We start from the raw sequence: 17,077 nt of genomic DNA, 5'->3' as shown, positions 1-17,077 counted from the left end.
AGTGTTCCATAAGATATGTAGCATTTAGGTATTAATATTTACACTTTAGGTACTAATATGCACATTTAAGAAACTAAAATGCACTCTTTACGGGAAAATAAGGTACAAAGGTATGTCTTTTGAAAAAGTACACGCCCCATTGACAGCTTGCGTATAAGTTCACAGTACTAGCCCTTCCCTGGAACCACATTCCACCATACATTTTGTCATGGTTCTCTGTGCTATATTTCCCTGGCAATAAAAGAGTAAATATGTTGACACTCCTGTTATTGTGTTCCTGCTTTTTTTTAACAGACAACTGCTGAATTTTAGCTCTGTGATCAAGAACATCTATAATCTACATTCATCTAAAGTAGAAATGAAACAAAGCTAAAGCTAAAGTGCTATTACTGAGGACAGCTGTGTTTGTTCAACTGCATGTCATGTGGGAACGTCGTTTTCAGAGCGGTATGGACATGTTCTTCACTCACAAGCTGACATAAAATAGGAGAACAACAGACATGGTCACGCCATCTAAGAAATCAAAAGCACCAGGTAATCATGAGTTTATGGACATTATTACATTTCAAAATCGTTTCATGTTTTGAAGGATTTCGAAGTTGATCATTTCCATGCATTATCAGTCTGCAGGTTAAGACCCTATGCATTACTACAGGCTTGTGCTCTTTGGACATTGTTTTGTTTGGTAAGTTTGTGAGACATTTTAAAGCAGATGTTAAAATAATGATCAAATAAATAAGCATTTTATTTCTGCCTAAAATAATCAAATAAGAGCTTCATTTCTGCCTTACAAGTTAAGACTGTGTGGCATTCAACTCAATTTGAACTGAGAAATGTATTCTTAAATTCCAATTGAATTTATAAATCTGAATTTAAGCATCATAAGCAAACAAATGCACAATTTGAATGTGTAGTAATTTGTTTAACAGCTGTAATTGTGGTTTTAAAGTAAAATAGGCTTTAGCAGGAATCAATGAAGTTGTATGTTTGATATACGCATGCACTTTTTGAAACATTTGAGATGTTTTGTTTGTTTGTTTTTCTCAGCTCTTAATTACATTGCACAGTTGGATCATAATTTGTAGGCTAAATATTAGAAAATCACGCGATTATTTCTGTTTAACACACAGGCTTCGCCCGGGGGACAGCGTAATGATTTTGACTAAATACTTTGCCTAATTTGTTTCTTGTTAGACATTAAACGCGGGTGTAAAGGAATCTGTTTTCTGAAGTTAGGGGGAATGCTAGTCCACTACAGAACTCCAGCAAGAAGTGTGACAGGAGACAGATGATTGTTCAGTTGTTTATCTTCAGGATGTGTCACTTTACATTACATTATCAAGCATTGTACATTCATTAGGAACAGAGGTGGTAAAATGTGGTTTAGTCTGAAATAAACAAAAAAGATATATCAGAATCCGTTTGTAAACAGTAAACAAACATTTACCTCAGTATACATCTTTTTATGTGTTAATGTTAAATACAACATGAGAAATGGCGTTAAACATATTCATGCAAATTACACGCACATCACTTCTCCACATGAACTGAACTACAGTATGGACCGATGACAACAATTAGACATGCAGCGGTAACATTATTACAATATGACAGATAAATAAAGATAAATGAACTTACATTCATGCACGCACATTTAGGGTAGAGTGGGGGAAAACGCAAAAAGCCCCCATGGGTGGGGTATAATGCCCCCCAGTCAAACAAAGCAATTTGCTTGAAACATTTACAGCAAAATCAGAGTACATGCAGTTTTAGCTTAAAATAATAATAATAAAAAAAGAATATAATCAATAATTATGGATTACAAAATTATAATAGCCTATTTGAAAAAAAAAAAAAAAAGCTGATGCTAACTGGTTTGCTACCTGATGCTAGCTTGAGGTAATTTTAAATATAAAGTCCATATATTTTGATTCAACTAACTAGTTAGAATATATTTGATGGAAAAACAAAAGTATTTGATGCTCAGAACAGAATAACTACAGTAATTGCCCATTGCCCCATGGGGGCGTTTTACCCCACCTGGCTGGGGGCGATTTACCCCATGTTTGCGAAAAAAAAAAAAAATGTAATTCTGAAAATATAATTATATTTTTATTAAATAACACCTACTCCCTATCTACAGGCCCAACTGTTCTCATATCATATATAACTGTGATGTTCAACAAAACAACAAACACTTTCTTACTTCTGAAAATTATGTAATATTGACTTTACTGTTTTTCCCAAAATAACCACAAGATAGTTTTACCCCATGGGGGAGTTTTGCTCCACCCTAAACCTACCACTCATATGGCAGGCAGAGAATGAAACCGAAAGTAAGCTGGAACCGCTCTGGCGGAAAAGCTACAACTAGGTCAAATGCGTATTGACAAGACTACCCTTACAAATGATTATGGAATGTAGTACAGTGGGTTTAAAATTATACATGTAAGACAAGTAAATGTGTTTTATGAGAGCAGTAACAGTAAAGGGACTTAAAGGGATAGTTCACCCAAAAATGAAAATTAACCCATGATTTCTTCTCACTCTCAAGGCATCTAGAGATGTATATGACTTTCTTCTTTCAGATGAATCCAATCAGAGTAATTTTTAAAAACATCCTGCCTCTTCCAAGATGTATAATTGCAGTGAATGGCTGTTATTGGATTGGTGAATAAAGGCCTCCTGTAGTGAATCAATGCATTTTTGTAAAAAAAAAAAAAATCCATATTTACACTTTTTACAAACAGTAATCTTTAGCTTCTCTTACCTAACTGTTGTACACGCATTCACAGTAGAACGCCATTCCCGACGGATGACGTAGGACGTCAGTGTAGCATAAGCTCCGATGAAAGATGACGAACGCGGAAGCGCAGAAGAGAGAGCAAAACAAAACACTGATTTGGAAAATGAGGATTTGTAATGAAAAATGTCTGACTGTTTACAGGAGCAAATAAAGCAAAGTTTCTTTTAGCAAAGAAAAACCAAACGTTGTTTCTTGTGAGACTAGCATTTTTTTCACTGGAGCTTACGCTATGCCTACATCCCAGCTAACAAAAAAGAATGCCCCCTAAATTACCTTTGTGAACCTCTGTGACCTCTGTCCCCTAAATGACTCGGAACGTCCTTTAATGGCTCGTTTCCACCGAGCGGTACGGGTCAGTACAGTACGGTACAGTACGTTTCAGGACGGAACACCCTGATCAGGCTTGCGTTTCCACTGCCAACAGTACGCTAACTTGAAAGGCGTGGTGTATGCTGGAAAGCAACGATCGACAATAAAGCGCGACAATAAGCACAACTCTGCCTCTTTTTGTTAAATGTCAGTTTTAATAAACAATAATAGCCATTATAAAAGTATAAGTACAAAGTATAAGAGGCTTATATAAGAGGGAATAAAGACAAAAGCAAACAACTCAGTCAAACATATGCTACAAAGTCAACGCTGTACTACGGTAAAATTCAAAATAAATATTTAAAGTTAAACATAACTTTTGTGCTCAGCCAAAACAATGACCAGGAACAAATCATAGATTCATGAGACTACGAATGCCTGTTAAATATACCCAAAACGAATTGTATCTCATGGTTAATCACTACAGAGACATCAGAGCCAGCGGCAAATGTCGGAAGGCCTAGCCGTGCGTAAGGCTGCTCTAGCCTGGAGCTCCAAAATCGGTATAGCAAATTTCCAAATAGGCGCTATCTTTATACATTTCATGACACGATAACAGTAATATTTTGAAAATTATGTGGGTTTTTGGGCAATGACGTTTCACAAGTCCACAAGAACAGACAAGAACGTATATTGAGAAATGGCTATTGTCTGTGAAAATATAAAATCATAAAATACACTGTTATATTTTCTTGTGTTTGCGCACTCTGATGTAAATATGCCAAACACGGACAGCAGAGCGGAACGAGTGAAGGAGAAGCTTTATCCCCTTCAACCAATCAACTTCTGCAGTGAGTTTAGCTCCACCCTTTTGGTACCCTTTGCTGTGCTAGGTACCCCAACGGAAGGGTACCAAAAAAGTACAGTTCGCTATTTTGGTACCATTCACAACTTCTGACAGTGGAAACAGAAATAATTGCGTACAATTGTAAAGTTGCGGTGCTCCTTCCGTGTGCGCATGCACATTTGTCAGCTGTCATTAGTCCGTTGGCAATTTTTCCCATTGTCTTCTAACCAAAAAAAAAAAAGGAAGACATTTAGCAGTGTTATGATTTTATATGTCTAAGAGTATTGTTTGTCCATTGAAAAATAAAAAATAAAAAATTGAAAAGACTGTTGACAATTTGGATTTAGACCAAGCGCTCCAAAGATTAGTGCACATATGAAGATAGGCTGTCCCAAACGGGCTTTCTGCCGTGTCTCAGTGTGTATTTTTACCATATGGAAATTCAATACTTAAGTTCAATATCTGTCGATATAGATACTTTTAATCATTTAAGCTTTACATGCTAACGTTAGCTTCGAAAGTGTTCATATAGTGGTCAGCAGCTGTACATGACGGACAACTTCAGCAAACGTTTAAAAAGGTAAACTTTTCATAAAATGTAAACATTACGAGATACACAGTGGTTACGGTAGCTAATGTCTACAAATCTAAAAGTAAAAATACGAAAGCGAAAACTCAAGGCCGTGTCAGAGTAAATCACCGGGAGGACTGTTAACTGTCACTATGCAGCTGAGCACTGCCATGAATACATGCACGTACCCTAAAGTGAAGTCATGCGTTTGATTGTGCATTTGATTGTCACTTGCTTGTATTTCCCAATGTGGCTATTATATTACACTTTTTTTTTGTTGTTGTTGTTGTTATTTGAGCTGCACATGCTTTACCAGTCTTAACCCTGAAACAGGCAAGAGTGGAAAACGATCAGCAAAAAATCATTTCATGTCACTTTTTATATCATCTGGACTTTTTGTAATATTTGATATATTTTGGATTTTATGGGTTGTATCTTCCAGGTCACGTTGCCTGTTTAGGGTATAAAAAACAGCCCGAGTCATCAATAATTCTATGATTTATTTAATGCAAACAAATATGGATTATTTAAAATATGCTGCAGGTATGACATGTCTAAGTGTCCTAAAATTGAGGCATAGACATTTTTTGTATTTTTAAATTTTTTAACTGTCTCATCTTTATCCTCAGGCGTGGGCAATTCCTTGAGGTCCACTGTCCTGCACAGTTTAGTGCCATCCCTAAACAATCATATAATGTAATTTATGTAACAAAATATAATTTATGTAATCCTGAAGACTTTTGTCAGATTTTTCAGATGTGTTTGATCAGGGTTGAATCGAAACACTGCAGGATGGTGGCCCTATAGGAGCAGGGTTGGACACCCCTGTTCTACCATAAAATAAGCTGTGTGAAACCCTGCAAGAGAAAAATCTTGTTAAAAATGCAAATATGTAATCAACTAAATGTAATATTATCCATTTTACATGCAAATGCATTTTACATTGCACAATTTTTAAACTCAAGATAAATAGAAAGGGGACTATTAGAATAAATAGAATTGGGGGCATATTTCAAAATGCGATAAAAAAAAAACATGAACAACATGACGACTCAATTTTCTTTTTCAACATCAAGACAATGTTCACAATTAATACTAATAGTTGTATTGCATTTTTTTTGCTGAAAAAAGATTAATGTATGCCTACTTTTTACATTTTTTGAATGCCCAGCCCCATGGGTGGACATGTTGGCTTTAGGTCAAACTGACAAAACGAGCACATAAAATTTGAACCAAGTGATGTGACCCCCATAGTCCAAACAACCTCAACTATGATAATGATAACAGTATTGGATGAAAAATTCTTCCTCGTGCCTCCTACAAGAGACTAAAGAGTATGTATCTTGTGGTACACGTTGCCTGTTTTAGGGTTAAGTGCAATAACTAAAATAATAATTTTCCTAAAGTAAATTGCCTTACTAAACAGTTTTACAGTTAACAGTTTTATTTGTCTTACCCGTGTTATTTTCCACTTTCTTATCCAGCAATGTGCTTTTCCAATTCTTCATGTTTTCTTTGGCTGCATTCATCAGTCGACCTTATTTTCTTCATGCGTGGGGAATACATAGCCTAGCCATGCATGAAGAAAATAAGGTTGAAACCCAGGAGCTCTACAAGCATGTTAGAGTGATGAATGCAGCCAAAGGAAACTTGAAGAATGGAAAAGCACAATGCTGAAATCACTATATCCCAGCTTACAGGTGCGGTAAATGTATTTTAACACTGGAAAAGGTACAAATTCAGCTTTAAGTAATCTCATAATTAGTAGTTGGGAAGTGGATGGCACGTTTGACAAGCATTTGGGGGCTCGAGCCCCTGCCCTTTTTCAAAATTATTCAAAAGTGCCCCTCTCGGACAAATAGCAATGATACTGTGGTCACTAAAACAAAATGCATTTGAATTCTAATTAACATGACAATTTGTACAAAACAGTAACTAATCGCTCAAGTCGGAAAATTCCTGTTTATCTTTTACATATCTGTCAATCTGAGGCGTAGCTATGGGTTTTGTGTGTTTTGCTCGACTGGCTGATATTCCAGTCTGTTCAGAAACCGATTCTCGAGCCATATATGGTTCTTTCAGTGAGTGCCTATGGGTCAACGGAAGGAAAAAAAAACAAAGCTAGTGTGTCGATTTAATTAAAAATCCATAATTATATATTTTAGAATAGGCTATTACATAATTCAATAATGCCCGTTTGTCATGTAGCCTATAATACACCAGCCAAGCATGATCTGGCACAAGAAGTTCACATTTCATTTGACAATAATGTGAAGTGGAGTGGTTATTTTTATTTATAAATCAAATTACGAATGGTGATATTTATGCAGCATTATGAATGTGTCTTATGGTCATCAAGCCTGCATTTATTTGATCAAAAATCCAGAAAAAAAAAAACCTGTAGCCTAATATTGTGAAATATTATTACAATTTAATATAATTTTTTATTTTTTTTTAAATATACTTATACTATTTTAATAAAATATCACTTATTTCTGTGATTCAAATCTGAATTTTCAGCATCATTACTCCATTCTTCAATGTCCTTCAGAAATCATTCTAATATGCTGATTTATTATCAATTTTGGAAACAGTTGTGCCGATTTATTTTTATTTATTTATTGGAACCGGTGATACTTTTTTGGGGTTCACTGATAAATAAAAATGAAAAAGAACAGCATTTATTCAAAATAGTAAAGATTGATATTGTTAGAAAGCATCTCTATCACGGTTTCTATCAATTTAACAAATCCTTGATGAATAAAAACGATGAAAAAAAAAAAAGTACTGACCTCAAGCTTTTGAATGGTTGTGTATATGGTTACAAAAGTTATATTTTAAATAAATGCTGTTCTTATTTAACTTTTTATTAATCAAAGAATCCTGAAAAAAAAGTATCACAGGTTTCCAACATTGCTAATAATTTTAAACAGTATTGCATAAAATGCATTAAGTAAATAAAGTAAATGAATAAAGTATATTAACATTTTGATCAAATAAATGTAGGCTTGATAACTATAAATGACTTCTTGCAAAAATATAAAATAGCAATGTATCCAAACTTTTGACCTATAATTTTATTCGACCTGGTCTCATGGCATTTACGGACCTCGGTGCACTTTTTAGCGTGACATGAAATACGTACCAATAAGTACATATCACTGCAGTTTCACACAAATTTACAGAGTTGCGATTAATAAAGCGTAATTTTCGCACAATTACTTGAAGAATATAATGCTATGACTTCAAAAAAATATTAATATGCTGGGATATTTGAAAACTGATGCTTTTGAACATTAGCATCGCACACATCCAGCTTCATATCTATGGGTTTTCATAGGTGACAAGTTTGTTCGGTAGCTCACGGAATACGGAGACGGACTTAGGAGACGAAAAGCACCGCTTCGAATCCCGTGTAACTACGGTTCGACAAAGCAGTTAAAATCTGCGTAAAAGGAAGTTCAGATGGCACAGTTGCATCAGCGAATACGTTTTTATATCAGTTTTGCATTTGTTAACACTATCGGGTAGGTTTAGGGCTGGATTTGGTGTAGGGCATATTTCCAACATGATAGAGCATTAACCTTTAGCGACAGTCCCCGGATATTTGAATTCTGAACCGCCACAATACGTATCTGAAGCAACGTAATAAAAAAAACAGCAATACGTATCAATATCTACGTAATAAAAACGTGCCAGGGTTCGCATGTTGAACCTGTGTTTTAACGCTACTCAATGGACATTTCTATTTGAAACCGCGGCGAAATGAGCATGAAGGTACATAAAACGGTGTCGCACAAAAAGTGCGCAAAAGGTACGTATTTTTATGAGACCAGGTTGATTTTATTCCCTTCATATTGCCCCTTTTTACATTTGAGCCCCTGCTCCTGAGGAACTCTCTGCACGTCCCTGGTGAATAATATCTTCGTCCTCTCTCAGGCTCTATGGGCATTGCATGATGGGAACCACATCAAACTATTTCAGCCCACCAGACCTAAACCAGTTCAAAATAACAGTTCATCCATAATATCCGCGTTTGACATGGGAATCAGTGATGAGGAGTGGGAAAGACTACAGAAGGCTATTGACTGGCCTATTCCAGATCAAGAAATCACTCGTCTGGATCAGAGCACGAGTCCAGTCCACTCAACTTTCTCTATTGTGGGACTCAAAGAGAGTTACAAAGTGGGAGAAAACATCTATGTTACTATCACAGCCAGAGACCACAACAAGAATCTGAAAAGATATGGAGGAGATTTTTTCAAAGCAAAACTTTTCAATCTAGAGTTAAAGGTATGTTATATTATAATATATTATTTTAAAAATACATTTTTTTTTTCGTATTTAAAAAATAAATATAGTGTTTCACTTGCATTAATTGTTGATGTATTAGCAAAATATTACACATTATGTTTAGGTTTAAAAGCTTGAAAAATGTATTTGCCAACATATATCAGAGGTGGATAGTCCAGGGGTCAGAAAGTAAAAGTCCTGCCATGTGTTTATTCCACCCATGAACTCAGCAGCTGATTTCACCAGAGGAGGAACCAAGTCATTCCTTTCAAGTCAAAAGCAACGTTAATAACGTTAACGTTAATGAGATAATTAAGTCTAATTAAATGATGATTGTGCATTAGTGATGAACACCTGCTGTTACTGAGAATTACAGAGGATCAGATGTTGATGTTTTATTGGTTAAAATGATGCCACCATCATGGAGATCAGTGCTTGCTTTAGTTGGGCTCTTGACCCTTTTTAATAATTCAATATAATTTGCTTTTAAACAATTGCGATATTGTTTCACAGCAAACATTTGTGCAATGCTGATTTAAAAGCAGATGAGTTTACACTTTTTGCTTTTCAATCATTTGCATGAACATCATGGAGGTGTCTCAGCTGACTGTCTGTCAACAAACCAAACTATTACAGAACTGCGAAACAAGTCCTATTAAACACTATAATGCTTAAACATTGGAAAAAAGAACTGTATTAGCTCAAGCTTTTAGACATGAACACTTATCATATGATTCTCAACAGTGGTGACACTATTTATACTGCAGTGCATGATGGGAGTTTTTACTATGTTGTTACCCAGCACGCATTGCAGCACAAAACATTTTGCTGATTGTCACCATTGTTGAAATTCATATGCTGGTTCTTGATGTATGTGTGTGTCTAAATAGAACGAGAACAAAGTTATTTTGGCTGTAACCATCCATCTCATATAAAAACAGCTAACAGCTGTTGACTGTAGGGCACTCTTCTTTACAACAGCACATGCATTGCTATAGAGTAAGCTCTAACACAGGATTCAAAAGTCCATCTAAAGCAGACACTGCTCTCCGTGATGGTGGCATCATTTTAACCAATAAAACATCAATATCTGATCCTCTTTAATTCTCAATAACAGCAGGTGTTCATCACTAATGCACAATTATAATTTAATTAGTCACTTAATTATCTCATTAACTTTAACTCTTTGAGAACTTTGACTTAAGACTTGCTTGCGACTTGAAAGGAATGATTTGGTTCCTCCTCTGGTGAAATCAGCTGCTGAGTTCATGGGTGGAATAAATATATGGCATGACTTTTACTTTCTGACCCCTGGACTATACACATCAGCCAGACATCTAGCGTCAGTGTCAGTTTTGGCAGATCATGTTAGTCAAGCTTGCATCAGCTGTCTCTCAGCTGATCCACATCTACCTATAGGGATGCAACACCCATCACAGCATTCATATATAAGGTCCATCAGTTTTATCACCAGCTCCACATTGCTCAATAGCTAATTACCCACCTCCATCCCCGACTCCTCTTGTCAGTGAGGATTCGGCCTTCTGAATCTCATTTGAATCAGACTAAGTTCTAAAATGTTACATTAGATAAATGTATTGCAGATATCATTAAAATTCAATGATCTGTTCTGTTTACCCTGGGGTTTATTGCTGCTCTCCCTGCTCTTATCCATGCTAGGCTGCATGGTTGCGGAGGGAGTTTTTGCCCAGAACAGAACCATACCGCCAATCCAAACTGTATGCTAATTGTCAGTCATCTTTGACGATAGCAGTCCTGACAGAAATTAGTTTTCTGCATTACAGTTGTTCTTTTCCATTCTTCTTGAAGGCGAGTGTGTACGGGGAAGTTGTGGATCATCGTAACGGGACTTACTCTGTTGCGCTTCTTCTGCCCTGGGAGGGTCAGGCACAAGTTTCTGTACGTCTTGAGCACTCCAGTGAGGTTGTGCAGATTCTTAAAAAATACAGAGACTCTTCATTCCCACGCAGCCACTATAATGGCTACTTTGAAGGGCCAGGACTCAATAAAACCAGGATCAGTGAAGTAGTAGAATGTAATCTTAAGTGGGGTGCAGATGGAAGTTGGAGGAAAGGCGACTGCTGCTGTGAGTATAAGGATATAAGAACAGGGACGGTGTGGCAGTGTGAGAGACCGAAGGAACTTTCCTGTGACAAACTGGTTCATCACTCATACGGACATTTGGAAAGCCCATTAAATCATTTTGAGCAGCAGCTTTTTACAAAGTAATGACTCAAAATAAATTCTAAAATAATTGTATAACAAACAAACAAAAGTGTGCAACATGTGTCTGTTTTTTTTTTTTCTCCACAGGAACTTAACAAATATTGCTATTAGCGGAGACAAAAACATCATAAATGTCCTTCCCAATACTGCATCCATTGGTACGTTTAATGGTCTCTGAACATTTTGACCATCTCATTTCCTGTTTGAAAAAAAAAAAAAGAAATAATCCCAGTCAACAATTTGATCTCACAGTGATGTCACCATGAGCTCACAGGATACTCGTGATGAGGTCACAATGTGAAGTAACAGTGAGCTAAAAGTGTAACCTCTCAGCACCCTCACTCTGTGTGCTCATACTAATGTGAGGTTAAAGTGCACTCACTGCACAGAGACTATACCCAGCATGCATTTCAGCATGAAGCTTTTGATTGTCACCATTGTTGAGATTCATACACCGAATCTTGATCTCTCTCTTTGTGTTTAAATGACACAGTATTTCAAAATGTTTGTCTTTTATCATGCTTTTAAAATTCTTCATTAACAAGTATGACACGCTGGGTCCTATACTGTATAATCACAGAGCTATTATAATTAAAAACTTTAGATTAATAACTTCTCACAAAGACTGCATACTGAATATAGGTGATGGTTGCGCTGTTATCATCATTAATAAATCAATATCACCTGGTTGCAGTCTCTTTCTGGTTTTCTTTGCCATAACAAGGGTAACTTCAAAAACAATAGCAACCAAAAAAAAATACAATGTGATAAAGTCAAGGGTCAAGAGCCCAACTAAAGCAAACACTACTCACCATGATGGTAACGTCATACAAAACAATAAATCATTATCATCAAAATCTCTGTTAATTCTCAATAAGCGCTTTTGTAGATGTCTAAAATAAGACATCTACCCCCAACCCCAACATTTTGAATTCACAATGAGCTCACATATTACTCACACCGTATGAGGACGGTGTGATGTCACCGTGATCACTGCATGATCTCACGTGTTGACTGGGATAGCTCTTTTTTTTTTTCCAATGGCAAACCATAATTAGGCTTGAATTCCTCTTTTTGTTTATTGTTTGCAAATTGGTTTATGGCATTAATATTTGTCATTGTTTACACATTTAAATTGTCGCACATATGGCGTTTCAGCAAATTAAATATTTAAAGGGGTCATGAACTGCCTTTTGTTATTATTTTGTACTATTCTCTGAGGTCCACTTATAATGTTGTCAAGATTTTTTTCAAAAAATATCATTAAAAAGTAATTTTCCGTCCTGGTTTCGACCCCCTCATCAGAACACTCTGTTTGAATATGGGTGGCAGAATGTAGATTCGTAAGTAAACGCCCATTGCTATAATTGGCTAACAGTTGTGTATATTTGACTATCTACGTCCTTCACAGATGCATGGACGCCTAAATACTCAGTGCATATCAAATGATAGGTAATAACAGACAAAGCAATAGTGACCACATTAATAAAAAAAAAAGTTACTCACACTTGTGTGTTGCGACATTACTGTCGAATCCAATAGGCACAGCATTCTCTTTTAGTTCCAGTCTGAAAATCCTGTGTCGAATTGTGCTTCGTTTTTTAAACGAATCCAAGTGGATATAACTGCAGACCGGAGATCTCCAAAATGGGGCGTTAATTCCAAAAGTGGGCAGAACCTCCAAAATGGGGCGGGGTCTCTTTGCACAAAGACTTTCACCATTGGCTCTGGCTTCAGCCAATTGTTATTGACTTACATTTCAAAATAACACTTTATAAATTAAACATTGTTTCTAGTTTTATCTAAAATAAAATATGATATATAAATCAATATTCTCCACGAGAGCAGAGCCCAAAGCTCGTGGCCAGTGGTGTTCGGACCCGAGTTTGAACCTCTGCTTAATGATATAAACGAGAATCACTCACAAGCTCTCCCGCGAGCAGTCTCAGTGCAGCGCAGGGGAAAGATTTTACTCTATCACTTGGTTTTAAGCAACGGGGGCATCCCGGGTAGTGAAGCTGGGTGTAACTAAAAAGGTGCCATTGTCCGGTGAGGTCCGGTTGGGGAGTTATGAACGGCTCGGCTCAGATCTCATATCGCATAATCATATTAACTGCTTATCTCCTGAACTGCATCTTTCTTTTCAGCGCCAATCCCGCCATGCAGCCAGTTTCACTGGGTAAGGTTTGAGTAAAGTGTGGGGTAGGTTTAGGAGTTAGCATTTTTTGTAGCATAGTGTAGGAAATTAAATTAACACTGTGAGTGGCACAACCAATGAAATCTTTAGAATCAGCTGTGAGGCGGAGTTTGCGCTGAAGTTGATTGGGAGAAAAAAAATTGCACATGCGTGTCATGTGCCTGTCTGTCAATGGGAGGAAGCCACGCCCTATTTGGGAGCTCCCACCCCGTTTTGGAGTTCCCGCCCTCATTTGGAGATCTCCAGGCTGCAGTTATACCCTTCTCAACGAATCTGTGGTAAAAGAACAAAGGACCAAGTTCTTACTGATCTTCATTAAAAGTTCATCCATGCACAGACTATGTTTTTCCACAACTTTCCGAAGACAACCAGATGTTATATATTGGCGAGTCTTTATCGTTTGGTTTCTGCATAGACCTGCATTTGCCTCTCTCGTTATTTACACTATGCGTTTGAATCAGTGGGCGGGGTTAAACAGGCCACATTGTAGAAGCACACGTTGTGGACATACACATCTTATTTAGGGAACGCTCTGCCTCTATTAAAACTGCTTCTACAGTGTCTGAATTTAAATCTTTGTTAAAAACTTTGTTTTAACTGTTAGATGATCCGGTTGTTTTAAGGTTATTTGTTTGTTGTACTTATGTACTTAGCCTATGCAATACTAAATGCAGCGCTTAGATTTGTCAATTTTTTTAGATGTTTATGTTTAGGTTTATGTTTTATGTACAGCACTTTGGTCAACTAAAATTGTATTAAATGTACTTTATAACTAAAATTGTATTAAATGTGCTTTATAAATAAATTGAACATTGAACATCTGCGGTGGCAGTGTTTAGCTACAGTATTACATCATATGGCACTTTTCCACTGCGTGGAACGACTCGGCACAGCTCAATAACACAGGTAGTGACAATTCTCTCCCATCGAACAGGGAATGGTACGGTTTCCTTGACACATTTTGGTAACGGTGCGGCTAACTTAGCTGAGGTGGTACTAAAAAAAAAAAAAAAGTACCAGGTACCGTACCCAGTGGAAAACCCCCCAAAAGTGAGCCGCACCGAACAGCACCATGCCGTACAATGGAATGGAAAAGCACCAATAGAGGCACATTCCACAACCTGTCATTTTGGCAGATTGGCTTCGATATAAGCCATTTTAGACTAACGAGAAAGTTTTGAGTTCTGAAACTTACAGAATGTTTTTTGAATACAATGACCTCTTATATGCCAAAAGATCAAGAGATTTTTGATTTCTCAGTTCATGACCCCTTTAAGCCATAATAAACACAATGATGGTTTGAAATAAACTAAAATGTCACATGAAGTAAAAACATATATGAAACCAATTACAAATAAGAAACATTTTATATAATGACATATATCTTTGCCATAGAAATATGTTATATATCCTCAAGTCGGGACTCAAACTCGGGTCGCTCGAAGCATAATGGCATAAACATACGCACACATTAACATACAGATTTTTGTATGCATGTTGCATATGTAAACAAAAAATATATTGTTGACATGGTTGCTGCATATAATATCATATAAAAAAATCATTATATATGGTTGACAATTATACTATGGGTATGTATGTTATACAGTACATTTATATCTTCATCTACCCAGATGATTTATATATGTGAAAATTACAGGTGGCCTTATAGATAACATATATGGCAGTATCATTCTTCGTATACAGTAGGGCAATATGTCATGTTACATTTCTGTAAGTGTTTCTTTATTTTGTTTTCCAAAAAGTCATGGTCAAAACATACATGGACCACATATCAGAGGACAGATATCATCTGAAATCAAATGTAGTTTCAAAAGAATTCATATAGCTACAACAGTCTGACTTTTTTGAATGTTTCTTTGTTTAAGGCACAATGGAGAAATGCAGGTCTGGCATGACAACACCAGTTCCTGCGGGATTTTATTTGAAAGATGTCTGGAAGTCTTTTGTATGCAACACTCGACAGTTCAGTCCTGCTCAAATGGGATACTGTCTTAAAAACAAGATTGTCTATTTGATGGGAGACTCCACCACAAGGCAGTGGTTTGAGTACTTAGAAAGAAATGTGCCAGGCAAGTGTGACTCAGTTTTCAATATTCAATTTAAGACTTCATAGCATGTATATTATAAATTAAACAAGGTACTGACATACAGAGGCCCTGCAAAGTATATGACCACTTAAAGGATTAGTTCACTCCTGAATTAAAATTTCCTGATAATTTACTCATCTCATTTTCTCCTCCAACGTCAAAACACTGGGTCGGTACTTCTGCCTACGTAACGTGTGACCTTTCCAACGTGACTATGTAATGCATGAGAAAATGACCAATTATTTTGCTAGATAAGACCCTTATTCCTCAGCTGAAGCTGCATTAAAACTGCAATTTGCAACTGCACATTGATCCCAATGGAAGTCCACTATATGGAGAAAAATCTTGGAATTTTTCCTCAAACCTTAATTTCTTTTCGACTGAAGAAAGAAAGACATGAACATATTGGATAACATTGGGGTGAGTAAATTCTCAGGAAATTTTAATTCTGGAGTAAATCAATCCTTTAACACAAAGATGTATGAATATAAAAATACCCAAAACTGCTGAACTTTTAAGGCAAAATTGCAAAATGTTGTTATGAAAATGGCATATAAAGGTGAAGTTGGTTCTGAAAAAAGCTCATGTAGATCTTGTTTGCAGACGCTACTTGGTTTAATATTTTGTATCTAATGCAATTTTAACACTTCCCAGCGTGCAATAATGAATTCACAAAGGGTGCTTGCACATTTAGGGTGGACTTTATTCTGAAAAAAATATGAATTCATAGTTTTTAGTTGCAGCACTGATGGTTAACATGCATTACTCTCACTCTTGAACTCTCTCGAGATTCAGCATTTGTATTAAAAATGACATTTTAACACATTATACCAAGCACAAAATATTTAGAACAACATATCTGCTGTATTCTCAATAAACAATATTCGTGTAATCACATGAACTCATGTTAACACGTGCAAACTTGTAAATCAACGCATACCACAATTAATACAACATACATTTGCTTCACTTACTATTCAAACTTATCAGGAAATATACACACAAAATTATAAATATTAACCTTCATCCTTCCCTCGGGTCATTTTGACCATTTTATTTTTTAATTGAGTGTTCATCTGAGTGGCACAAGACTTTAGAATTTAGAACACACACAAGAGAGAGAGAGAGAGAAAAAAAAAGAGTGAATTTAAGGATTTATGTCAGTATACTTAAGAAAATTACAAATCCTTCCCTCGCAGGTTATTTTTTACCCGACCATAGGAATGAATGGAATGTCGAAAAAACTTTTTTTTCCCCAATTTTGTCACACTTGAACATGGATCACACACACAAAAAAAAAAACAGAGTGGATTTGAGAAATTTATGTGGGTGTACAACCCGAATTCCATAAATGTTGGGACATTTTTTAAATTTGACTAAAATTTAAAAAAATAATAATAATAATAATAATTTTCCCTGTAGTTTCAAGCCCATCCAATGCTGAGCACTTTGAGTTTTTCTTAGATGAAGAAGTGAGACTCTTACATTATAGGTCGATAGTTGACGAGGTGTACCTTCTGTGTTGAGTACCGCTACACAGTATAAAAAACAAAACAAAAAAACACCAGTGTTAAATCAACTCTCCCAGTGTTTATATAATCCACACTCAGAGTGTTAAAAAAGTAACACTGAAGCAGTGTTAAAGTTAATGAGATAATTAGTTTAGTAATTGAGTGATGATTGAGCATTAGTGAAG

The 17,077-nt window shown here is 36.1% G+C and overlaps 1 protein-coding gene across 3 annotated transcripts in view; it reads left to right on the top strand.

Moving 5' to 3' along the window:
* LOC131536619 (NXPE family member 3-like) overlaps positions 1-17,077 on the top strand; it is a 40,692-nt gene continuing 23,615 nt past the window's right edge. For all 3 annotated transcript variants that reach the window (XM_058769650.1, XM_058769644.1, XM_058769657.1), the window contains exons 1-6: positions 1-534; positions 624-685; positions 8,473-8,826; positions 10,657-11,072; positions 11,161-11,231; positions 15,160-15,363. In XM_058769650.1, the coding sequence (XP_058625633.1) occupies positions 501-534; positions 624-685; positions 8,473-8,826; positions 10,657-11,072; positions 11,161-11,231; positions 15,160-15,363 (1,141 nt within the window). In that variant the 5' untranslated portion in view covers positions 1-500. The remainder of the gene's footprint in view (positions 535-623; positions 686-8,472; positions 8,827-10,656; positions 11,073-11,160; positions 11,232-15,159; positions 15,364-17,077) is intronic.

This window comes from Onychostoma macrolepis, chromosome 01, assembly GCF_012432095.1.
Source record: "Onychostoma macrolepis isolate SWU-2019 chromosome 01, ASM1243209v1, whole genome shotgun sequence".
Classification (NCBI taxonomy): domain Eukaryota; kingdom Metazoa; phylum Chordata; class Actinopteri; order Cypriniformes; family Cyprinidae; genus Onychostoma; species Onychostoma macrolepis.
The sequence above is the reverse complement of the archived record's forward strand: the minus strand, read 5'-3'. Positions and strand labels throughout refer to the sequence as shown.